This window comes from Chiloscyllium plagiosum, unplaced genomic scaffold, assembly GCF_037043375.1.
Source record: "Chiloscyllium plagiosum isolate Xiang-an unplaced genomic scaffold, Cpla_swu_hap1 HiC_scaffold_37, whole genome shotgun sequence".
Classification (NCBI taxonomy): Eukaryota; Metazoa; Chordata; class Chondrichthyes; order Orectolobiformes; family Hemiscylliidae; genus Chiloscyllium; species Chiloscyllium plagiosum.
In genome coordinates, this window is record NW_028270175.1 from 18,849,771 (window position 1) to 18,875,114 (window position 25,344).

The window sequence follows — 25,344 nt, forward strand, 5'->3', positions numbered from 1 at the left end:
GGTTTGTTTTAGTCAGAATAGTTTAATACTGACTTGATGTAGGGTTTGTCTATTAAAATTCTCCTTTTTGTCTAAGTGTGAGTGTGAAATAAACATGAAGCAGCTCCAACACCATTCCCGTTGAGAAAATATTTGCATTTATATTTGTACTTTTGTTCCATTATTTCTTAAGCATAGTGCCTTTTTATGGTTATCAAATGCAGCAGCTATTTTCCACACTGCAAGATCTAACTGCAAGCAACAACCTATTGTTTTTGTTGCCAGTTGAGTAAAATGTTGCTCACCACACGTTGATCATTCCTTGGTCATCTTTGAGTAATACCACATGATCGTTCGGAAGATAAAAATAACTCAGCCAGCATTTCTATTTATGTTGTCTGTCACTTATTTAGATGGGCTACAGTGATGTCCGATAGCTGTCTCTCCTTCCAATGAAGGTGAAATTTTGATTGAGGCTCTAGGAAGTTGCTTGTGACCTGTGGAATGGAGGGGAAATGGAGAAAGTTGTGTTTTTTTTTCCACATTGTGTTTGGACAGTATTTATTCTGACATGAAATTAATTTCCGACAGGGACGTACAAACTTTCATTCAAACACCCTGTAATTTCTGTCAAATAACATTGCTTGACAAATTTGCCATTAGTTCAATATCTCAATCTAGTTTTTTTTTGTTTTATTTGCTTTACCATTTGTGTATTCTGTTGTAGTTTGAAGGATTTTAAATCTTTGAACAAAAATGCTTATTAAATAACCTTTGAGGAGAAAGTGAGGACTGCAGATGCTGGAGATCAGAGCTGAAAATGTGTTACTGGAAAAGCACAGCAGGTCAGGCAGCATCCAAGGAACAGGAGAATCGACATTTCGGGCATAAGCCTTCCTGAAGAAGGGCTCATGCCCGAAACGTCGATTCTCCTATTCCTTGGATGCTGCCTGACCTGCTGTGCTTTTCCAGCAATATATTTTCAGCTCTAAATAACCTAATGCACCTGTTACATATATCCAGGACTTTTTTTGATTTCTTTTTTGGTTCTCCACTATGTATGATGATTTTGCTTTTGTCTTTAGTGTTTAATTCATTGCCAGCAATATTCATCTTAAAGTTCTATTCTTGCAAATTTTTTTTGTTTATAATCAAAAATAGCATCTATGGAGAGATGAGAATTAACTTCTACCAGGCTTAAGGATATCCAAGATTTCATGTTTCTAATGCATTCTTTCTGCATTATTGTTTTGCAGGTTGAGTATGTGACCAGTGGATGGCAGTGACACCCACGAGGTCAGCATGGTTAAGCCATCTTAGCTGAATCTTGAGCAGTATCTCTGCAGTTGTTTGTTTTTTCTTTCATTGGCCTTGCCAGCAATGCCCACATCTGGAATTCCTCACCTGTCCCTAATTATTTTTGAACTGAAAGGCTTGCTAAGCCACTTAAGGGAAACAGATCAGTGTGTAAGCCAGAACAGGCAAGAACAAGATTGCTTGTCTTCATGGAGTACTTTTCCAGTGTAGACATTATCTGGGAATAAGAAGAAAAAGCTAACTTTCTCCATTGGTTGATGTCTTGTCCAACACAAGGATTCTTCATTGTAGATAGATTTCTCTTTGAAATGGTGCTGTAAGTACACTTGCACTTTCTGGTAATTATTGACAGATAACAAATACTGGTCTTGCCTGTGACATCCACATCCCATTAAAAATTTTTAAAGGTAATTAACACACTGCAATTTGTGGGATCTTGTTGTGCACATTGGATGATTCAAATTAAATCATTGTTGAAAGGAAGCAAATATTTGAAGTGCTTTGGAATGTCCTGAAGACATGAAAGGCACTTTTTGAAAATTCAAATTTGTCTTTTCACAAAACAATATTGCATGATTTGCTAAATGAGCAGTTATGTGCACTTTGAAATGCTGGTTGAACAGGGGCTAGGGGTGAGGACAAGAAAGAACACCCCTGCTTGTCTTCAAATAATGACACAGTATTCTGAAAATCCCTGAGTGTCTGAGTTAATGTTTCATCTGATAAATGGTACTTTGAAAAGGCAGTACTCCCTCTTTACTGTGCAAGTCTGGGTGACATACTGAATTGTGGGGGTGAGTGGACAAAATGTAAAGGGAAGATTGTGTTGATCAGTGACTACTTAGAAACTCCATTTTATTTTACATATTTTACAAAGTAAGAGTCAGTTATTTGTTTTGAGGTTCTGACCCCATCTTCAGGCAATAAGTTCTTTTATATCTTGACTATGGTGACCTCTTCAACATACATGTCTGTCATACCAATGGCCAGCTCCACATTCTCTTGTAATTGGTAACTTCCGATGCCTGTCAACCTATGAGGTAAAAGTTCTGGAGTTTCTGTGCACGGATTAGTCTTTATGGCTGTGGTGGATAGGACCTGGTCTGATAGGTTGGTCGTGCATGTTTCTGTGTTTGTGTCACTCTCTGCACCTTCCTCTTTCTCATCAGTGATGATCAGGTTGCGTAACCTTCGCTGACGGGGGTTGTAGTTTTCTACCCGTCCATGAATCTCCATGTGTCGCCTCAAGTGAGCCTGCATTTGAACAAAACACATCAGTGCTGAGTAGAGTGTCAACAGAAATTTGCTTTTACTTAAAAAGATTCTAAGAGTCTCACAGTAGTGTTTCTATACAAAGGCTGTCATACAGCTGCATAAGGAGATATTAGGGCAATTGACCAAAAGCTTGATTAAAGTGGTAGGTTTTGAGGAGCATTTCACAGGATGGAGACATTTAGACAGGGAATGCCACAGATTTGTTCCAATACAGCTGAAGGCTCCATTGCCAACAATGAGACCAAGTAACTTGGAAACTGACAAAGGTTGGACTGGATAACAAAGTTCTGAGCATTGTAGAACTGGAAAGTATTCAAGCTGGGGAAATGGATGGATTTAAACACTATATTGTGAGTGGTCCGACTCTGCCTTAGACAGAATTAGTAGCTGTGAAGCATTATGAGAGGCAGGAGCTGAAGTTAAGTGGCTTGTTAGGAATATCAAAGCCACAGAAGGACAACCATAACTGGCAATTAAAAACACAGGAATTCTGATAAAGGTGCTGCCCTAAAATAATCTTATTTTCTGAGACCTGGTCTGCCTGCCTTCCTGTTTAGCATTTTTAAAAATCTATGATTGGGGGGAAAAAAAGACATTCTTCTGTCACATTCATCATAACTAGTCATTTTAAAGTTGCTGCTTGGTGACTCCTTATTGTGAGCTGTTCTATAGGGGTCCTGAGATTTATAAGTTGTCGAACAAAGAAAGGCTGTTCAACTTAATTAGACCTTGCTGGTGTTTGTGTTTCACGTGAGCTGACTCCTGTCCCATATCACAACCTATCAGCAAAATCTTCTCCTTTTTTGATCTAGATTTTCCATAAATTACTCTTGTCATTCACAACTCCCTATGGTTAGTCATTGTAGTTTGCAGATTTATTTGACTGGCAGTACTCCTCTCTTTCCCTCAATACCTCAACCTCTAGCTGATCCCAGTATTGGGAGAATTCAGTAATACTTGCAGAGCTAAAATGCAAATTTCATAGTTTAAAAAAAAAATTGATCAATAGATGAAGGGTCTCACCTGTCGAGTGAATTTATAGCCACATTCACTGCACTCAAATTTCCTCACCCCTTTGTGTCTCCCCACATGTACACGCAACTGATCAATGGCTGAAATGAAGGAACAGATCAATTATAGTTACAATTAGTGACTGCATTGACCCATATGCTGTCTTCCCAATTCCCCAAATGTTCACCACCATTCCCACTCCCCACCCTGGCTACATCCTCCCTCGAAGTGGGGTGACTTTGCTTCAGGTAGAGTTCTACAGAAGCCAGGTACGCTCCTGTATAGCAGGTTGTTCTTGGACTTGTTCAGTTCTGCTTTATTTTGTGTTCTTCGAAGTATCAGCTCCACTTTCCTGTCCACTTCTCATATCCCTTAATTCCCTGAGAGACCAAAAATCTATCCATCCCAAACTGAACCGAATTGGAAGGTGAGTTTGAGTGTGAGGCTGAGGAAGCAGTGGCTGGGAGACTGTTTTACAGCTGTTCCTCCTGCAACATTCAAAAGTGCAGGTTTCAGCAAGAATCACTTGTCCGCAACTGTGGAAGAGTTTGTCAAGTTGATGGGGGTAAGAAAAGAAATGCAGAAAAAAAAACTAGCCACCCGGTTTGCAAATCTAAACAGTGTGATAGTATTAATACCAGCCACTCTGTATTCAAGGTTATTTCCACTGCTGGAGTGAAATTATTAGAGCTCATTAGGAAAGGCTGGAGAAATAAAATATTGCCGTACCACGTTGTATATGAAACATTACCTTTAAAGGTTTTGCCACAGATATCGCAGTAATGTGGCCGCCCTTCCTGATGCTTGCTGGCCATGTGACGATGGAGAGGACCCCTCTCTGTAAAGGTCTGGCTACAGACCTGACAGCTGAATGGCCGTTCACCTGTATGAGTCCTGTTGTGTTTGTCCAAGCTTGCTGGAATAAAAATGAAAATAGAGCCTGAAGATATACCTATCTCATGCTTTACCCATCAGCTGCATGACTGAGCTGAGTGTTTTCTGCTCAATGCTGGCCAGTGAAATCAAACTCCATAACTATCACTTCACCTTCGGCAAAGCCCTCCTTTTCAGGCAACAACCTGACAAAATCAGTCAATTTCACCTTCTGTCCTGCTTTTAAAATTTAATCTGTTGGTTTAATCTTATTCATTATCTATGTGTGCATTGGTGGCAAAACTGACACTTATTAGCCATCACTAGTTGCCCTGAGACAGTGGAGATGAGACTTCTTTTTGAACCACTTCAGAGGGCAGTTAAAAGACAAACGTGGGGGAGTGGAATCACATTGCCACAACTGGATAGACCATGTCTGTCTGTAGTTTGACTCTCTGTCAATCTCACTGTTGTTTTGTCACATGTTTTCATACTGCTTTTGATCTTCACTTTTTTGCTCACCTGCTTGTGTGTAATCTGTGGAATTCTTTTCCACAGCAGAGAGTTTTTGAATGTATTCAAAGCTGTATCTATTCTCACTCAAGGAGAGAGTCCAGGATTGAGGAACACAGGTGTTGAGATCACTATCAAATCAACTGTAATTTTATTGAATATTTGAGTGGACTCTGGGCTGAATGGCATACTCCTGCTTATTCTTGAATAAAGGAGATTACTGGAGCTCAGATTTTAAAATTATGATTGACACCTTCATGGTTATTTTTACCAATATCAGCTAATATTATTAGCTGTACTGTGGACGGTGTTACTACCCTGTCTAGAGTGCATCAGCAGAGGGTTGCTGGATAACTAGTTGTCTACATTTCTCTCCCAATCCCAGGAATATTAGCCAACTCCAGAAAACTGTCTCCCACCCCCACATGTGGTCCCCAGTGCTGAACAGAGGCCAGAAAACGCTGCACAGGTTTGGGCATGGCTACACTGTATGGTATTAGTGCAAAACCAGTTGATCAGTTTGCCATCGCTATCATTGCTAAGAGAAATTTGCATAGGTCCCTCTGTTAGGGAGTTGTAAATAATCAAATGGCCAAGCTCCATTTGAATCAGGAGGCAACTGCTCACCTTGAATCCTGAACGTTTTCCCACATAAATGGCACTGGAAGGGCTTCTCGCCCGTGTGTGTCCGTCGATGGACGTTCAGATTCCCCTTCTGTGTGAATCCTCTGTTGCAGAATTCACAAATATAGGGCCGCTCATTCCTAAAACAGAGGTACAAAAGTGAACGTCACTCCTGTTCCCACCCCACATTAAATGTTCTTTCCAATCTGAACCAATATCACCAGAACAGACTCTGGTCATGTTGCTGTTTGTGGGAGTTTCATGTGCAAATTAACTGCCATCTTTCTAACTAAAATGGTGACAAAAATTATTTGAGGGCCATAAATCACTTTCAGAAGTTCTCTGTTTTTGAAAGGCAACTTTTTTTTTCCTTTTTAAATGAGATTGGTCAATATTGTGCCTCAACAGGAAAGTCACCACATGTATTGATATCTCAAAGATTATTACAGTACGAGAGGGGTGCCCTATATAAATAGCATCCTTAACACAAATTTACCCATTTCTCAAATAACTGTTTCTGTACTTAAACAAAAAAACACTTCAATATAAAGGGAGGGAACTGATCCTCTATTTGGGAAGATGAAATGAAGGAACTAAGCCCTTCAATTCCACCAGTAACAATTCATAGAAAGTTGCAGCAATTTGGCCCATCACTTTGAAATATGTGTCCAGTTAGTTCCAAATCCTTGCTGCTTCCTTATAGGTATGCATTCTCTTTTGAAAGTTTTTATTTAATCTGTTTCCAACATCCTTTCAGGAAATGTATTCCATGGAAAGAAATCTCATCTCCCATCTGCTTCTTTTGTCAATTATCTTAAAGCCAAATTATATATTTTAAGAACTTTGTCAAAATGTTTAACTATATTCTGGCAATTCTATGTAACTCTGTCAGCATTAATCATTGCAATGTCTTTGTCAGCGATACTGTGTTCCAGACACACTCCTCTATCGAAGCACCAATTCCTCAAACAGAAATTGAAATATCAGTCTCTTGAAAAATCTCAAATATTGTTTTCAAAAGGGAATTGAATTACCATCAAAAATATCAAACTAAGGAATGCAGATATTGTCTGAACCTATTGACCATTTGGTTTATGACTGCTGCTCCATCATATGCAATAGAGATTCTAGCAATGTGGGTGCAGCAGATTAGACTGTACTTCTCCACAGGCTATGCAACAGGGATATCAGCCAGTTACTTGATTTTGGGGTGAGTGAGTTAGACTGCATGTGAATGAGTAAGCACAGTCATAACTCATCCAAACTTGTTTGTTTGAACACAAAGCAACTAATTTGAACTGCGTGGAAGTAAGTTTGCATTTGGAAAAGGCCATTTTGTTCACATTCTTTCCTTCCATAATCCATTCATAATTATTTTGATACTGGATTTCCCCAAAGCTAAGATCTCTGCACTCTTATCTCCAACTGCCCTATAATGTTCACCCTCCCTCTATCCCTCCTCTTCAAATGACCCAATTTCAATTAAGAGATTAGCTTTGGTAGTTTGTGACAATTCCGATTGAATAAACTATGAATTTCTCTGTACATGTGGATTTTAACACTAAACATTCATCATTTTGATTTTTAATCGTTGCCAAAACAAAAGGAGTTGTGCTTGCACTACGTGTGTGCAATGTGCCCTTCTGTTACTGCCTCAGTACATTAAGGAGAATGCTCAGGAATGTACCTGTGCTTGGATTTTATGTGCAACTGCAGACCATGACGAGTGGAAGCTCTGTGACCACATTCCTCGCACACAAACAGCTTCTCCCTCTGGTGCCTGGACAGTTCATGCACATGCAGGTCACTGCGAGTGAGGAAACATTTGGAGCAAGTGGAGCACTGCGAACAAGAAACATGCTACACGTTAATTGTTTTAAGAGGATAAGATACAACAGCAGAAGCAGGCCTGATCAATGATTTGATGAGATTGTGGCTAATCTGATAATCCTCAAACTCTACACTCCTGCCTTTTCCCCATAACCTTTACCAATTTTAAAAAATATGTCCTGAAACAACCTCCTGTACCTTCTCTAGACCATGTTTTTCTTTGATCAATTTTGGCCCTCTGATCTCAGTATTCTCGGTGTTGTCTGAACAGTGCCTTGTATCGTTTTAGTAAGACTTCCCTATCTTTACACAATATCCCCTTGAATAATGGCAACATTCCACTTGCCTCCCTATTACCCACTGAACTTGTATGCTAGCCTTTTGTGATGCATGAGAAACTAAAATCCACAGTACTGCAGCTTTCTGCAATCTTTCTCCATTTAAATGATGTTCAGCCCCTCGATTCTTAAGGATCTCACATTTTCCCACATGATATTCCATCTGCCAAGTTTTTGCTCACTCAGATAGTCTGACTATGTTAGTCTGTAGAATCTGTGTCACCCTCACCACTTACTTTCCCACATATTTTTACGTCATCTATAAACTTAGCTATTGTATGTTCACATTCCTCATCCAATTCACTAATACATATTTAAATAATTGTGACCCCAGTGCTAATCTCTGACACTCTACTAGTTGGAGTTGCCATCCTGAAAATGTCACCCTGAACCAACTCTGTCTTCTATTGGTTAGCTAATTCTCTGTCCATGTTGATATACTACCTCCAATATCATGGGCTATGATGTTTATTAGGAGATCGGCATCCAGTACCTTATCAAATGCCGCCTTAATTATGTTTCATTCACTATATCCCCTTTACCTTGCACATTATCTCCTTAAAGAATTCTAATAAATATGTCACATGATTTTCCCCTTTGTGAAGCCATGCTGACTCTGCTTTATCATATTGTGTACTGCTAACTGTTCTGCTATCACATCCTTTATAACAGACATTAACATTTTTCCAATAACAGACATTTCACTGATGAGCCTATCGTTTCCGGTTTTGTTTGTTTCCTTTTATGAATAGGGATGTTACATTGGCAGTGTTCCAATCCTTAAGGGTCTTTTCCAAAATCTAAGGATTCTTGGAAGATCACTGGTCCATCCACTAACTCTTTAGCTCATTTCAGAAGATTGACAGGAGATCTAATTGAGGTATATAAGATGCTAAAAGGGACTGACAATGTCAAAATAGAGAAGATGTGATTTGGAGATGCCGGTGTTGGACTGGGGTGTACAAAGTTAAAAATCACACAATACCAGGTTATAGTCCAACAGGTTTAATTGGAAGCAGAGATGGAAATGTGTTGCTGGAAAAGCGCAGCAGGTCAAGCAGCATCTAGGGAACAGGAGAATCGACGTTTCGGGCATTAGCCCTTCTTCAGGAATGAGGAAAGTTGGTCCAGCAGGCTAAGATAAAAGATAGGGAGGAGGGACTTGGGGGAGGGGCGTCGGAAATGTGATAGGTGGAAAGAGGTCAAGGTGAGGGTGATAGGTCAGACTGGGGTGGGGGCGGAGAGGTCGGGAAGAAGATTGCAGGTTAGGAAGGCGGTGCTGAATTTGATGGATTTGACTGAGACAGGCTGGGGGGAGGGGAAATGAGGAAACTGGTGAAATCTGAGTTCATCCCTTGTGGTTGGAGGGTTCCTAGCCGGAAGATGAGGCATTCTTCCTCCAATCGTCGTTTCGCTGTGGTCTGACGATGGAGGAGTCCAAAGACCTGCATATCCTTGGTGGAGTGGGAGGGGGAATTGAAATGTTGAGCTACAGGGTGGTTGGGTTGGTTGGTCCGGGTGTCCCAGAGGTGTTCTCTGAAACGCTCCGCAAGTAGGCGGCCCGTCTCCCCAATATAGAGGAGGCCACATCGGGTGCAAAGGATGCAATAGATGATATGTGTGGAGGTACAGGTGAATCTGTGGCGGATATGGAAGTTTCCTTTGGGGCCTTGGAGGGAGGTGTGGGCGCAAGTCTTGCACCTTCTGCGGTTGCAGGGGAAGGTGCCGGGAGTGGAGGTTGGGTTGGTGGGGGGTGTGGATCTGACGAGGGAGTCACGGAGGGAGTGGTCTTTACGGGATGCTGATAGGGGAGGGGAGGGAAATATATCCTTGGTGGTGGGGTCCGTTTGGAGGTGGCGGAAATGGCGGCGGATGATGCGCTGTACATGGAGATTAGTGGGGTGGTAGGTGAGGACCAGTGGGGTTCTGTCCTGGTGGCGGTTGGAGGGGCGGGGTTCAAGGGCGGAGGATCGGGAAGTGGAAGCACACTAGCTTTCGGAGCGATGCTCCTTCATCAGGTGATAATGGAGGGCTCAATCGTAACACAGAATTTATAGCAAAAATTCTTGCCTTTTTTTACATATCCTCATTATCTCCTGATTTTTCTTATTTCCACCAAATAGTTACTGTTAGAAGGCGGAAAGACTACCCCTGCCGGTATCATTTTCCCCTTTCTCTTAATTACTTCCACCTGTACGGATTCTACGTCCTCTGATCTAAGATCATTTCTTGCTATTGTACCTCTTCCCTCCCATACTAACAATGGTACACCACTACCCTTTCTTTCCTGACTATCCTTTTGAGAAGTCAATACTCATGAATATTTAGTTCCCAGCTTTGATCTCCTCCTAATCATATCTTAATAGCTATTACAAAGATTGTACCCATTAACCTCTATTTGTGCCATTAATTTATTTATTTTCCTCTGAATACTGAACGTTTAAGTAAAGAGCCTTTTGTTTTTGGCTTTACCTCCCTTTAACCCTAATCACTGCTTTTATTCTACCTTTATAAATACTGCCCCTTCCTGTCCTACACTGGCTGTTGTTATCAAAGTAGCTGCCCTGTAATTCTGCTATATCCTGTATTTGTTAGCCTATATTTTCCCCCTTCCCAAACCCCCCCACCCCCCTCAATTAGTTTAAAATTCCTCTGCAACTCTAGTTAATTGATTCAAAGGACACTGGTCTCTGCATGGTTTAAGAGGAAGCTGTCCCACTGCAACTGCTTGCTTCTAGCCCAGTACCCCATGAACTGAAACCCATTCTACTGGTCCAATCTTTGAATCATGTATTTAACTCCTTGACTTAATTTGTCCTATGCCAGACTGCCTGTGCCTTAGGTAGAATTCTAGAGATTATTACCTTTGAAAGCTCTGGTTTTTAGTTTAGCTCCTAACTATTCAAAATCTTTTCAGAATAATCTCCTTAATAGGACTAGAAATGTCGCTGATAACAATGTGGATGATGACAACTGTAATCCCTCTCATCCCACACTACATTCTTCTCTAGCCTTGAGGAGATGTCCTTAACCCTGGCACCAAGCAGGCAATACATGCTTCGGGACTCCTGCTCACGGCTGCAAGAACTGTATCTAACTCCCTAATTAAACTAAATAAAAACTTAAAGAACTGCAGATGCTGTAAATCAGAAACAAAACAGAAGTTTCTGGAAGGGCACAGCAGGTCTGGCAGCATTTGTGAAGAGAGGCAGGAGTTGGCATTTCTAGTGACCCCTCCTTCAAACTAATTGTTTCTGGGAGGGTGTCGGTTTATGTACAGACTATGTGGTGGGGGGTAAACTTAAGGTCAAGGTGAGAGGTGAGGATAGAGCCAAAAGAGAGACAAGAACAGTTGGTCAGACAAAGGAGTGAATAATGATCTGGTGAGGAGAGTGAATAGCTGTTAATGAATTCTGTTAGTGGCTAACAATGGGCAGTGTGTAATGGCAGACAATGTGGTAACAAAGCTTGGTGTGTGGGGACTGGGAGAGTTGAGGCCCTAAAATTATTGAATTCCGTATAGAGTTCAGAGGGCTGCAAGGTCCCTAAATGGAAAATGAGGTCTTGTTCTTCCAGCTTACGCTGAGCTTCACTGGAATATTTGCAGCGAGCCTGACACAGATGTTGGCCAGGGAACAGAGTGATATGTTAAAATGGCAGGCAACATGTCGACAACTCTTTCTTGGGTTCAATGTTGAAGGATGGGACAACGATATGGCTAGGAGTGTGAATGTTAGCTTCCAGTTGCCTGCCATTTTCTCACACTCACAACCCCCAACCCAGACAGACACACACACATACACACAGACAAAGACCCACATGCACACATATATTTTGTGGGGTGAATTTGTACTTGCAGGGTTACATTGTACTTTGCTCAAAAACTACATGCATTCATGTAGAACTCTGAGCTCAAAAACTGCATGAATTTATGTAAAACTCCGTTATCTCACTTTTTAGATTAGAATCAATCTAAACATCATGGCATAGACAGAGAACACAGGGGGCCAACACCTTCAATATATTGTTTAGCTATCACCATTGTTAACAGCTAAGCCGAGAATGCAACTTTTTTATAAAAAGAAGGTTTTGTGATTTACACATGAAAGAAGTGAAACTATCACTGTATTCTAACAGATGAAAGGCTTAACAGACAATCAATTTTTCAATGTATAATTTCAGTTACATCACACTGTAAATTTTTGCTATAAATTCTGTGTGTTAGGATTGAGCCCTCCACTACCACCTGATGAAGGAGCGTCGCTCCGAAAGCTAGTGTGCTTTCAATTAAACCTGTTGGACTATAACCTGGTGTTGTGTGATTTTTAACTTCCTCAGATATCATAGCTTAAATCAAAATGTAACATCTAGAGAACTGACAGGGATCCATGATTAATTACTATGTGGTGCAGTCCTGAGCTCCTTACAGAGTGCGTAGCTGTTACTGATCTGGATATGTAACTATCAGTGCAGCAAAGTATAGTATGCTTTTAGATGCCACATAAATACAGGTGCACTATATTATAACTTGCCTCTCATCACTCACCGGGTATGGTTTTGGAGCTCCATGACATTTGATCATGTGAATTTGCAGGTCTTTTTTCTGCATGAACTGCTGAGGGCATGAGGAGCACTGAAAAGGTTAAAACATACAGATAACAGAATTTCAAAGAGTAAACAAGAAATAAATAAAGTTTTTGCTGGTTAGACAGTGTAAGGTTAGTACTCTCTCTGTTCTAATATAAAAGTGTTGATGTTTGAAGCATAGCAAATTCTATTAGAGTCAAATGAGATGCTTTTATCACAACTAGCACATCAGATATTTGACATTTAGATAAACACCCTGTAAATCATATTTATGTATTGTGTACTACTCATGCATTATACCTGCATAAATTGTTTACATGTTTTCAGCATTTTGCCTTTTTTTAATGACCTTCCATCATCTTTCATTACATGCTAAGCCTCTATAAAACACTTCTTAGTATCAGCTGGAGTACTGTGTCTAGTTCTAGGTACCTTTACTTTATGAAAGATATCATGGTCTTGGAATAGGTGTAGAGGAAATTTATCAGAATGGTACTAAGGATGAGAGACTTCTGATATGCGGAGAAACTGTGGTTCTCCTCTTCAGAGTTCAGAAGTTAAGTGATTAAAAAAAATCCTGAGGGGAGTTTTATTAAATGAGGAGAAATTTCTTCCAGTTGCAGAAGGCTTAGTAACCAGAAGGCATAGATTTAAAGAGATTGGCAAAAGAACCAGTAACAATACGAAATTTATTTTACGTACAGCATTTGTTGTGATCTGGAATGCATTGTCTGAAAGGATGGTGGAATTAGATTCAATAATAATTTTATTTTACATGTAAAAATTGCAGGTAGTGGAGAAAGAGTGAGACTAATGTGTTTTAAAGAGCTGTCACGGCAATGAGGCACCAGATGGCTTCTTTTTGTGTTGTACAATTCTATTTCCTACTTACTCATTTCCTTCATTCTCCAGACAATGGTTGTTGCTGCCCTCTGTTTTAACAAGCAACAATTAGCCACCCTAACTAGACATACCATGTAACTCACCCTTAATAGCCATACCACAGCCAAAACTTTCATAGATAAATGCTGCTTAACAGGAATGAGAACTCAGGGCTATTTCTGTTCCCAACTTCCCCTCACTCATCTAGTTAATTGTAGCTTCAAAATGATAACCCCAGCTGAGACTAGTTGATGCAATCCATGACTGATCAGAGCCATTGGACCTACCTTGAAGGGCATCTCACCTGTGTGAGATACCAGGTGGTTCCTCAACTCCGTCCGTCCTTTAAATGTCTTGCTACACTCATGACAAGTGTAAACCTGTAGGGAGAAAAGCAAAAAAACCGTGATCAGAATTACATTGGTTTCAGGAAAAGAGGTTTAGTCAATCAATGGATTTGTTCTGATTGTACTGACAATACGCAGTTGTTCAGCACTATTCAACAGATTAAAATGCTCCCTGTCAAGACACCCTGTAGGTCAGCGTGGAGACCAAACAACAGTGAAGAACCGCAAGAGATGATGGTAATGGAGTTAAAAGCACACTCCTTATAAAGTTATAAAAAGTTGGGGAAGAGCAGCTACACACGAGGGGTTCAGGGAGAATGTTCTGTGAGAAAGAGATTCAGGAAGTGATGACCCTGCAGCTGGTGGATGAGCAGGATACCATAATCTGAAGACTTTACAGCACAGTTTGAGATGTAGGGCTGGAGGAGGAAGCAAAAATGGGAATATTGAAATCAGTGCATTGGGGCACAAGGGACAGGGATGATAGTGAGCACAGAATATATAAGACAGCTGTATATTCTAGGTATAAAAGTGTCAAAGCTGTCATTGCCCAGCTAAGATCAACTGCCCAGGTACAGACAATGAATCCTCAGCAACCAGGTTTAAAGTTTGAGCAGGTGAAATGTTTGGCTCAGTGGGTAGCAATCTCGACTGAATCAGAACGTTGTAGATTTGAGCTTCATTTTGGAGACTTAAGTGAAGAGTCTAAGCTTATACTCTCATTGCTGCATTGATTTTCCAAATCAGATATGGGCCCTGTCTGTCCTTTCAAAAAGCAAGTTGACGATCCATTACCATCACTATTCTGAAAAAGAGCAAGAGAAATCCCTCAGTGACTTGACCAACATTTAACTCTCAACCAAATCACATAATCAGATTAGTCATGATCTCTTTCCTGTTTTCTCAGATCTTGTGGTGTTCAACAGCGACTACACTTCAAAAGCAGTTGATTGTAAAGTTCTTTGGAATAATCATAAGTTTTGCAAGGTGTTTATATAATTAAAAATTTTCATTTTCCTACATCCCTATTCCCATTATTGTGTACGAATCATAAGTTTCTGATAACAGATCTGTTCTGATTTAAGATTTATCCACCTTTGAGGTAAAAACACTATGTAAAACACTTGGTTCAACATCAAAAGATACATTGGTGCCAGATGTAGATTATTGTTAAAACTTACTCTGACTGGCACCTTTAAGTTGATTAGCAAAAATTCTCCCAAGAATGCAACAATTAAAAACAATGTTTAAAAACCTAGTTTCCATACCACGCCTGTCCTGGTCACACAGTTCCTGGCCTCGTGTTTAAGTAAATTTTCTTTCCTGAAGTAACACTTTCCACACTTGGTGCATTTAAATGGTTTTTCTCCTGTATGCTTCCTGAAGACAAAACAACCACGTTAGGAACATGCTAGTTTGTACTAATCACCTTACAAACCGAAGCTGTAGGTTATTTTTACAGGGGAGGAGTGGGATGAGGTAATGGGGATGAAGATTGTCCCAAGACTGAGACAGTTAAAACTTTTGTGAATTTGATTGAACAGTTTAGCAACTGTTTGCAGTTCTGCCCATATTTAAGTCCAGGAAGCATAGAGAACCATGAGACTGATACCCAGCACCATATGAGTTATGTAGGAAGATAACTGAGCTCTGCGAACAAGTTCAGATAGTAAACAACATTGAAAATACTAATCCAGAACATATTTAAGACAAGCCTGCAAGAATAGGGCAAGCAGGCACATGTTTAAACAAATGAAATGCTAACTTGGAACTAACATCAGGAGGTTCTCCACAAAGAGTGATCAACACCCAGAGTCATTTAAAAAGCAGTTGTGAAGTGGGTATGGGAGGAGACTTTACTGTTGTTCTGGTGCGATTAGTTAAGATAAGTCAAACAATCATTTCTAGATCTATCGTTTGTGAAACCCCTTCACAGGATACGGGCAATGCTGGCAAGGTTGCATTCATTGGCTTTCCGTAATTGCCCTTGAAATTTCAAAAAGCCACCACAAGTATGATGGACTAAATGGCCTCTTTCTGTGTTCCACAATTCTATGGAGTGAATGTTTGCTTTCCTCCTGAAAGACAAATTGCACACTGTGTGAGAACTAGCCAAGTTGGGATACTCATGAGATGACACTTTGATGAGATCTCAATAAGAAAACGCTGCATGTGATCAGTATCCAGGCACAGGGAGAATGGGAAGAAGGATAATGATGGATCTGCAGAAAACATAATTTAAGAAGCTGTGGGTGACCACTTATTTATTTGCATACTTTCTCAGAACAGCAAAGCACTTTTGATTAAAGTTGGTCCCTCATCAGTCCCACAATCATCCCATTTTCTTTTGAATGCCTGTAAAGTTTTATTCAGCATGAATAAAGTTGCCATAGCCTTACCAGATCATAGGGCTGTCCTCTCAGAGAGTGACAACTAGTAGTGGAGACAATTAATGGTCGTCACACCTCAGGGCAGGGAAAGGTTGAGAAGGAGAGTCCTTCATGGTGATCTCAGAATATGCACAGAGAATATTGCAAATGCAGTAGAGAACAGTAGGCATACTGCAGGGACAGTTTTTATGGAAATAGAACGGGACAGCACATGAACAGGCCCTTCTGCCCATCATGTCAGTACAGACCATGATGCCATTCTAAGCTAATCCCTTTTAAAATATCTTTTCTTTGAATGTCTTGAGTTTCCCCTGAACAGTAGGGATGTGCTTATTTTAATGACCCACAAGTTATCTTATCCCAAACTAATTGGCTTTCAAGACCAAATCTTGAGAGTTGAAATATTTATTCTATTGAAGAAAATTGAATATGGGAGAAAATGTAGTTTTGCTACTTCAGTTTTGTGAGGTGTAGTAGGATGAGATGGGTGGAGGTAGTGGTGCTAAAGATCCGTTCTACTGTTAGCGTCAGGTGATGAAGTATTAGTTAATGCTCAAACCAAACAGGATTGATTACCCTGCAATTGTCAGGGTAGTCTTCCATACCCGATCTACAATATACTTTGGTCAACATGCCTTGTAACAGACAAATGTAAAAGTGCCTCCACCTCCAGAGCAGTGCATATTATAATCTTTTTAACTTGGGAGTGAGTTTAGGCCAGCAATTTCATCCTTGATTTCAGACGATGATTATAAATCACTCCTTCTTTGTTCTCCTGAATAATCAAGTCAGTGTGACAACATCACTGCATTTGTTGCTGAGTTTCCATTATTCTCTATATCACACAAACATGAGATAACAGCATATTCATTAACTTCAACAATTAAATGTTGTGATTGGCAGCAGTCAATTTACCTGTTGTGAACTTTGAGGTAATATTTGCTGAGAAACTTCTTATGACAAGTTGGACACTCTGCAGGATCATTCCTTCTGTTTGCTGGTTCTGAGGCTTTGAGCTTCTGTCTGTCCAGTCCTTGTGTGGTATCTTTTCTCGGTTTCTTACAAATGTGCCTGGCTGGAATGTAGTCATGGTCCAGTTCTCCTCTGTCATTCATATCTTCATCCTCCTCATCTTCTTCGACTTTGACCAGGTCTATGTCCATTGTAGAGTTGCTGTTCCCATTGGTGGTCTCATGACTGTTCTCCTCATTGTTGTCTCTTAAGCCACCTTCCTTGCCCTTTACCTGATTACAGTTTTGGCTTCCTGGGAAGATCAAGGATTCTCTAGACCTTTTCTGAATAGCAAAGGCTCTTATTTTATCTTTCTGCTTGTCAGTAAGCAAGTTGAGTGTTTGTTTATCATTGCATTTGTTGTTCTTTCTGCCAAAATGTCTGATTTGTGTGACAGTGATTTGTTTTACAGGAACTCCAACATCTCCAGAATGTTTGGTAGGTTCTATTGGTACTTTCACAGATCTATCTTCAGTGGTTGTTTGGCTGCATGAAGTTTCTTCACTACTCTCATTTTCAACAAATTTCTGCTGATAATGGTGACAAGCCTGAACAGCATCAGGGATTGAAAGGAGTTCTGCTGCACTGAGCACTTCAGAGACATTTGTTTGGGTCAACCGAAGCTCACCTGTGTATATAAAGTCAAACAGAAGGCCCAAGACACTAGTGCAACTATCAGGAAGATTGACTTCAGCAGATGTGCCAGCTCCATAAATATTGTGGAAGAAATTACTACAACACGCCAAGATACTACGGTGTGCGTTTAAGCAACGGCCACCCAGGTCCAGTGTAACATCGCAAAATTTACCGTCTTCCCGTTGTTTGTTCAATGCATGAAGTATCCTCTTGCTGTGTTTGGAAAAATGGTCTTCCATATCTAAAAATAGGTATAGAGACATTATTTATTGCAAGAAATGATGAATAATCTGCTTACCACCACTTTATCAAACACTTGCAGGACACAGGTTTAGAAACAGAGGAAAGTTTCCTCAAACAGTCCAAGAGCAGATTCAGCACAGGTTACTACAGTATAAAGCTACACTGTCAATGCCATGTGTCATGATTTGGAGATGCTGGTGTTGGACTGGGGTGTACAAAGTTAAAAATCACACAACACCAGGTTATAGTCCAACAGGTTTAATTGGAGGCACACTAGTGTTCGGCGCGCCGTTCCTTCATCAGGTGATTGTGGAGGACACAACCACCTGATGAAGGAGCGGTGCTTCAAATGTTAGTGTGCTTCCAATTAAACCTGTTGGACTATAACCTGGTGGTGTGTGATTTTTAACTAATGCCATGTGTCAAAGTTCCAAATTCAGAAACACATCGTAACGCCCCAGCATTTAATTTGGGCAATTTTTTAATCCATTCAGCCCGTGACCACCCCTAGTAAGAGATTTTACTGTAGTTTTGTCATTCTAATACCTTTAAATAATAATGGCTACTCATTTCAGCAATGTCACATGCATGTCATCAATTTCAACCCTGAAAAGTTAATATTATCCTTTTTAAAGAAAGAGATATTAAAATCAAAGAATACCAATAAACTTCAAATAAAAATATAAACTTATTACAGATAAATATAATTCTGGTCCCACAATCATTGATCACTTGATCAAAAACTGTCTAAACAAGAACAGACAATAACAAGTACAAGACCATTTTATACCAGTGTTCACACCATACAACTGAGGCCAAGACAATACCAGCTACCAATATTCAGAAGCAGTGTACCAAACTTCAGATATCTGGGGAACAGTTTCTGGTTATCTTTGTGCACTGTGGTTGGGAAATGATAGGATTGAACAGGACGGTTTAGTTCATTGGTTTCATCAATTGGAATATTTACAATTGGAATGAATCGAAAAGGGTTATGTCCATTAGGATTCCGGATAGTGGGTGTGAATATTAAGAGGTTTGATCCCATAGAGCTCTCTGTATGGATCAATTAGCAACTTAAATAGGCCTGATGATAACAAGCAACTTCCCTTGATGCTGCCTTTGACTTTACTCTTTTGGTGTCAGTCATGGTTCAATGGATAGCATTCCTGCCTCCAAGTTCAAAGTTTGTGGTTTCACGTCGAACAGGGCAGTATAACTACTACCACCTAGGAGGACAAGGTCAGCAGATACATGGGAACACCACTATCTGCAAGTACCCCTTACTCGTCATCCTGATTTGGAACTACGTAGTTATTCCTCCAGCATAGAGGAGATGTAAATCTGATGCCCCAACTGCTCTATCAAGTGGCTGTAGGAGATCCCATGATTACACTGTCTTAAAAAGAAATAAGGGAGTTCTTCCCTGTGACCTGGCCAATAATTATTCCATGACCTCATTAAAATAGCGTACCTGGTTATCACCAAATTGTTTTTGGGAGTTTGTCACGTACCAACTTTCTGCTGTGTTTCCTATTTTTAAGATACAGTGACTACTGTAATGCATTTCATTAAAGTATTTTGATACATCTGGAGAGCACAGAAACTGTTATACAAAAGCTGTCTGTCTTTCTTTCTTGAGAACTTCCTCAAATCTTTATTAGTTGCACACTCAAACCAGCAGCACTGCTTACTGCAGTTATGAACCCAAACATAGATTATAGGATTTTATTTCAGTCTTATGGGTTTTGCCAGCTGGGTCAGCATTTATTGCCTATCCCTAAGCCTTCAGAAGGAGGTGGTGAGCTACGTACTTGCAATATTTCGGCCTATTTAGTGAGGTACACCTACAGTGTAATTGAGGGAGAGTTCAAGGATTCTGACACAGTGATAGCAAAGGAACAATTATATATTTCCGAGTCAGAATAGTGAGTGGTTGGAGGGGTACTTGCAGGTGATGGTGTTCCCATGTATTTATTGCCCCTATCCTTCTAGATGGTGGAGATTGAGAGTTTGGATCCTTGGGAATCTATGGATTCTTGGGGGATTCCCACAGTGCATCTTGTACGTCACAAGTACTTAACTGCTCAAAATCCCAAGATTCCAGAGATCCCTCTCCTACACATTGCATTGGGTATCATGCGTTGTCAGCAATCTATGAATTGTAATTACTGACAGTGATATATTGAAAGCAGAACAATAAATGTGTTACATTATTACAGGACCCAATTCTTTTGCTTCAAAGTTTCAGTGGATTTGCATGAATGCTTTTTGCCCATAGAGGTTAATGTTTAAAACAAGATGGTTTGACAATGTATTTAATATATTGATCTAGCAACAGTTCAGATACTAGTGAGAGTTATTTTTCGAGGAGAAAGTGAGGTCTGCAGATGCTGGAGATCAAAGTTGAAACTTTATTGCTGGAACAGCACAGCAGGTCAGGCAGCATCCAGGGAACAGGAGATTCGACGTTTCGGGCACATTCCTGAAGAAGGGCCTGTGCCCGAAACGTCGAATCTCCTGTTCCCTGGATGCTGCCTGACCTGCTGTGCTGTTCCAGCAATAAAGTTTCAACAGAGTTATTTTTCCCCCCACATATATTTCTCGATCTAAATAGAAATGTGGTTTTCATTAAACTTTGTTGTAGGTGAACAAAATTTACAAAGCAAGTATTTCAAAAATCATCACCAATGGAACTGGGAGCAGACAGACAAATTTAGGATTTGCAAGGCCCAGCGCTGGAAACAGAAATCATAAGAGATTTTTAACAGTTAAAGGGTAATTATTCTAAAATGTAAAACTGGAATAGGTGTATATTGCTTGCAAAGAGGGAGCAATACCAAAGTCACACAAAGAACAGGTCAGACGGAGAGGCACCACCAAGGACATCGCTTCCAGGACACAACAATGGAAGCACCTTACTGGTTCAAAAGAGACATTATCATTTACCTGCAAAGAGAATTGGAATCTCCTGATCCCATTGATACTGTCAGGATGTGCATTGTATCGATAATCAGGACATTCATCCAATAACTGTTTTTCAATTATCATCATTGTAACTGGATTACTCAATATCCAAATATATTGTATCTTTCCCCATTTTAATTAACCTTATTGTACAAGATTCCTGTAAAACCTGGCTTCATCCTCAGCTCGAGAGAGAGAATTCTCGGCTACCTGGACTGACTGTCTGTGCTGTTTCAGCTTAGTCAATTTCTCTTCCAGCTTTAAATAGCTTGTCAATTTCACCCGATCTGGTTTGTGTGGTCTCTGCTTTATTGGGCTAATTTCTCCGACAGCCAACTATGATCCAAATCGAGAATTGGTGCCTCCCTGTATGGTATCGGGTAGTGTTGGCTCACCGGTAGCCCAACAGAGAAGTATACCCAATAGCATATGCTCCACGGACTTTGGCTGTTGCGGAACGCAAAATGTCCAGCCAGAGAAGGAAGGTTTGGCGGTCATCTTTGTTGTGAGGAAGTTCCACCAGTATCTTTACGAATGGGAATTTGTCACAGTAACAGATCACAAACCCCTGCTAAGGCTACTGAAGGAAGGCAAGGTGGTGACACCCGTGGCTTCTGGTAGACTTCAGTGTTAGGCCCTTATTCTCAGCGTGTACAAGTAAAGGGGATGCCTTGAGCTGCCTCCAACTGGCAGATACTCCACCAGTGGTGCCTCCCCTGGAAGAGTCCGTTCTGGTTTTAAACTTCGTGGACACCATTCCAGACACCCCTGACAATATCCAACTGTAGACACAAAAAAATCCTGTCCTAGCAAAATTAAAACAGCTGATGGTAATGTGGGAAACAGAATGACCAATGGAACCAGGATTGAAACCTTTCTGGATCTGGTGAGACCAGATCACCATAGAGGACAGCATATGGTACAGAGAACACCAAACGGAGAATTCACCACAAAGGTACACAGGAAAGCCACACACACAGACCAAGTCCTGAACTATGAAAGCAACCACCCCAATACACACAAACGAAGTTGCATCAAGACACTATTCAAAAGGGCCACAACACACTGCAGCACTGCAAAAAGAGGAAGAGGAACACCTATACAAGGTATTCGCCAAAAACAGATATCCTCGCAATTTCATCAACAGATGCCTAAGGGAAAGACAACGGAACAAGGACATGCCGCAAACCAAAGGACTAGCCACACTACCATACATCAAGAACATCTCTGAACTGACAGCCAGACTACTGCAACCACTAGGACTTATAACAGCACACAAACCAACAGCCACACTCAAACAACAACTCACCAGAACGAAGGACCCGATACCCAGCATGAGCAAAACTAATGTAGTGTACAAAATCTCATGCAAGGACTGCACAAAACACTATATAGGACAAACAGGAAGACAGCTAACGATCCGGATCCACGAACATCAACTAGCCACGAAACGACACAACCAGCTATCCCTAGCAGCCACACACGCAGACGACAAGCAACATGAATTCGAAACGACACGACCAGCTATCCCTAGCAGCCACACACGCAGACGACAAGCAACATGAATTCGACTGGGACAACACTACCATTATAGGGCAAGCCAAACAAAGAACAGCCAGGGAATTCCTAGAAGCATGGCACTCATCCACAAACTCCATCAACAAACACATCGACCCGGCCACTACAGCGGACAGCTGAAACTGACAACCGGAAGCGGCAGGGACAGGCCACTATAAATGCCGGAGGAAACACCACAGAAGCGCTTCACAGGAGGCTCCCAAGCACTGAGGATATCACCTAGACAGGGGACGAAACGCTTGCAACAAAAACTTCCAGCTCGGCGAACAGAACCACAGCAACGAGCACCCGAGCTACAAATCTTCTCACAAATTTTGAGACAGCATATTACTAAGGGGAGCAAGAGTGATTGTCCCAAGTAAAGGTCACGTCCAGATACTGGCAAAACTCCACCAGGGTAAATTGGGGTTTCCAAGATGAAGATGCTCCCAAGAAACTAGAACCCTATGGCCAGGGTTGGAAGCTGATGTAACTGCATTGGTGAGACAGTGCCCAGTATGCCAACAAGGACAAACGTTGCCACTGGTGGTGCCCCCACATTTGTGGGAAAGGCTGGGTAAACCCTAGACTGGGTTAATGTCGATTATGAAGGATCTTTCATGGGCTCAATGTTCCTGATCATTGTGGATACCCACTCAAAGTGGTTGAATGTGTATAAAGTTTGTTTGGCCAACTCAGGAATGACAACTGAGAAACTGCAAGCATTGTTGCGATACATAGATGCCTGGAGGTATTGGTCATGGACATCATTTACCAGCAGGGAATTTGAGTATTTCCTAAAGTAGCTAAATCCCATCTATCATCCAATGGTCTGGTGGAAAGAATGGTCCGAACGTTGAAGGCAGATTTAAGTAAGCACCTGACAGTGTCACTCACTACCAAACTGTCCCTGTTCCTGTTTGATTACAGGAATACCCCTTACGCAAAAACAGGGATAGTTCCCGCAGAGTTGCTGATAGGGAGAAGACTCCGCACCAGGTTAAATCTGATATTTCCAGACACATTGTGGGTGGGGTGGGGGGGAATGGTGAAACAGCAGCAGGGACATCAATGCCAGTCACACGTCTCCTCTAAACAAGAGAGGAACAATTTACTTCAAGGGATGAAATAGCCCTGTATGGGTACGAGGTGAGGTTGTCACAATGCCAGCTCCTGTAATTTACAAAATTCAGGTCGGTGAGGCAGTCCTGAACAAACATGTGAATTATCTGAAAGTTGCTACTTTGCAAATGGGGCAGGAGCAAAACATACCTGGCTCCTCAGAACAGCCAGAAAGCCTGTCAGAAACCGTGGGTCGTCATCAAGTGTCAAGGAAACCTCAGAGTCCAAGATGGATGCGGCCTTAATACTGTTACCGCTGCAAGAACAGGGCGAAACTTTCCCGAGATGTTTCAGATGCAGGTCTGGTACACACTGTCCGTGTCAGAATCCGAATCAGAGGAACTGGACCTAGGGCGAAAACATCACACTAAAACCTACTAAGAGAAAGACCAGTCCTACATCCCTGGACTTGGCAGGAGGAGGGATGTAGTAGTTGGAACTATTTGGATCTCGTGGACTACAAAATCCTTGATTGGCTCAAGTTAACAATCCCAATCAAGAAGCCCTGGCTGACTGGTATAAACTGGGGATTACTGCTTTTCCTATTGGTTATCAGTGGACTTGAGGCGTTTGCTTTTGTGACCCTGTTTCTTTATAGGTTTTTGTTTTGACTCTTGACGTGTTATGTGTATTGTCAATTTGCTTACCGTTGAATTAAAAAAAAATAAACAGGGGATTTAATAATCTCCTGAGGAGCATCTCCTCACTCTGAGCTGGCTGGCCACAGCCAGTCTAATGTGAACAAGTAAATAAAGGGTGACTTGGTAATAGGAGCTGAAAATGTGTTGCTGGAAAAGCGCAGCAGGTCAGGCAGCATCCAGGGAACAGGAGAATCGACGTTTCGGGCATAAGCCCTTCTTCAGGAATGAAGAAGGGCTTATGTCCGAAACGTCGATTCTCCTGTTCCCTGGATGCTGCCTGACCTGCTGCGCTTTTCCAGCAACACATTTTCAGCTCTGATCTCCAGAATCTGCAGACCTCACTTTCTCCTCACTTGGTAATAGGATACCAGCCACTGTAGTTATGTCAGGTACTGTGTGGCAAAGACTTGCATAAAATGAAATACTAATTATCTCTGCAAAGTGAACATTATTCAAGCACACACGTTGCATTCAGTTCAACTTGGCATTATTTTTTTCAGAAACTCACTAAGTTCAGATCATTTTTAGTGAGAGGCCTATTTAGGCCTAACTAATTTGATTCAAAACTCTATACAATAAAACATTTCAAATGGCTTTCAGGAAACTCAGCAAAGCATACCATGCATTCAGTCATACACAGGCCCTTCTGAAATGGGGCTAAAGCCCGAGTTCTCTCCAGATGCTGAATAAATCTTGCCAAAGCAGCAGAGATTGCAAGCAGTAAGGTTCGGTAATTAACAGTAAAAAGGCTGTATTTTTCTTGTTGTGATTAACTTCAGGCTTTCCTACCTGCAGGATGATATTTTCTGACTGCCACTGGAAATAGATGTGATGTGAATGACGTTCTTAGTTTCAAGTGATGAGTGAAAATGAAAATGCCATCTTCCAAACATCTGTCAAAGGGAACCTACAAACAGAGCACGCGCGGCCTGCCGACCAACCACGCATGCACCACCCTAGGCATGCCGGTCGTTGTAGTCTTCCGGCCGTGACTCGAAACGATGCTTGCTCCTTTCCCACTATTTTATTCCGATTTCCTTTTCTTTCCTTTCTTCCCCCCAAGTTTACCCCTCAGGGATATTTGTGTGTCCCACTAATGTTTCATTCTCTCTTTCGCCCTGGGACTGGCGTTTGAAATGGAGGCCGAGGGGCCCATGTTGATCACGTGCCACCCAAGCTGCCATATTGAAACTATTCTGCT

The 25,344-nt window shown here is 41.2% G+C and overlaps 1 protein-coding gene across 3 annotated transcripts; it reads right to left on the minus strand.

Moving 5' to 3' along the window:
- Nucleotides 1–123: 123 nt before the first annotated feature.
- On the minus strand, nucleotides 124–25,058 carry zbtb48 (zinc finger and BTB domain containing 48). 3 transcript variants are annotated; one of them, XM_043675976.2, is made up of 12 exons: nucleotides 24,933–25,039; nucleotides 23,653–23,850; nucleotides 16,882–17,854; nucleotides 14,845–14,956; nucleotides 13,517–13,609; nucleotides 12,307–12,393; nucleotides 7,280–7,434; nucleotides 5,596–5,732; nucleotides 4,334–4,498; nucleotides 3,595–3,683; nucleotides 2,277–2,550; nucleotides 124–476 (listed from the first exon to the last, which is right to left on the minus strand). In XM_043675976.2, exons 3-12 carry the CDS (start codon nucleotides 17,850–17,852, stop codon nucleotides 385–387), a joined length of 2,175 nt encoding a protein of 724 aa, XP_043531911.2. In that variant the 5' UTR covers nucleotides 17,853–17,854; nucleotides 23,653–23,850; nucleotides 24,933–25,039; the 3' UTR covers nucleotides 124–384. The 3 variants fall into 3 exon arrangements, with proteins under 3 accessions (XP_043531911.2, XP_043531910.2, XP_043531912.2); XM_043675975.2 differs by lacking the exon at nucleotides 23,653–23,850 and having other exon boundaries at nucleotides 24,933–25,058; XM_043675977.2 differs by lacking the exon at nucleotides 23,653–23,850 and having other exon boundaries at nucleotides 2,264–2,550; nucleotides 24,933–25,058.
- Between the last annotated feature and the right edge of the window lie 286 nt (nucleotides 25,059–25,344).

What these genes read in the sequence shown, in the direction of transcription:
- zbtb48 (XM_043675975.2), bottom strand. Translation starts at nt 17,852, where the DNA reads ATGGAAGACCATTTTTCCAAACACAGCAAGAGGATACTTCATGCATTG. An exon ending in TACCTCAAAGTTCACAACAG is followed by an intron (nt 14,957 to 16,881) that starts GTAAATTGACTG and finishes TTTTGTCTTCAG; the next exon opens with GAAGCATACAGGAGAAAAAC. An exon ending in GCTATAAATTCACTCGACAG is followed by an intron (nt 2,551 to 3,594) that starts GTGAGACCCTTC and finishes GTTCAAATGCAG; the next exon opens with GCTCACTTGAGGCGACACAT.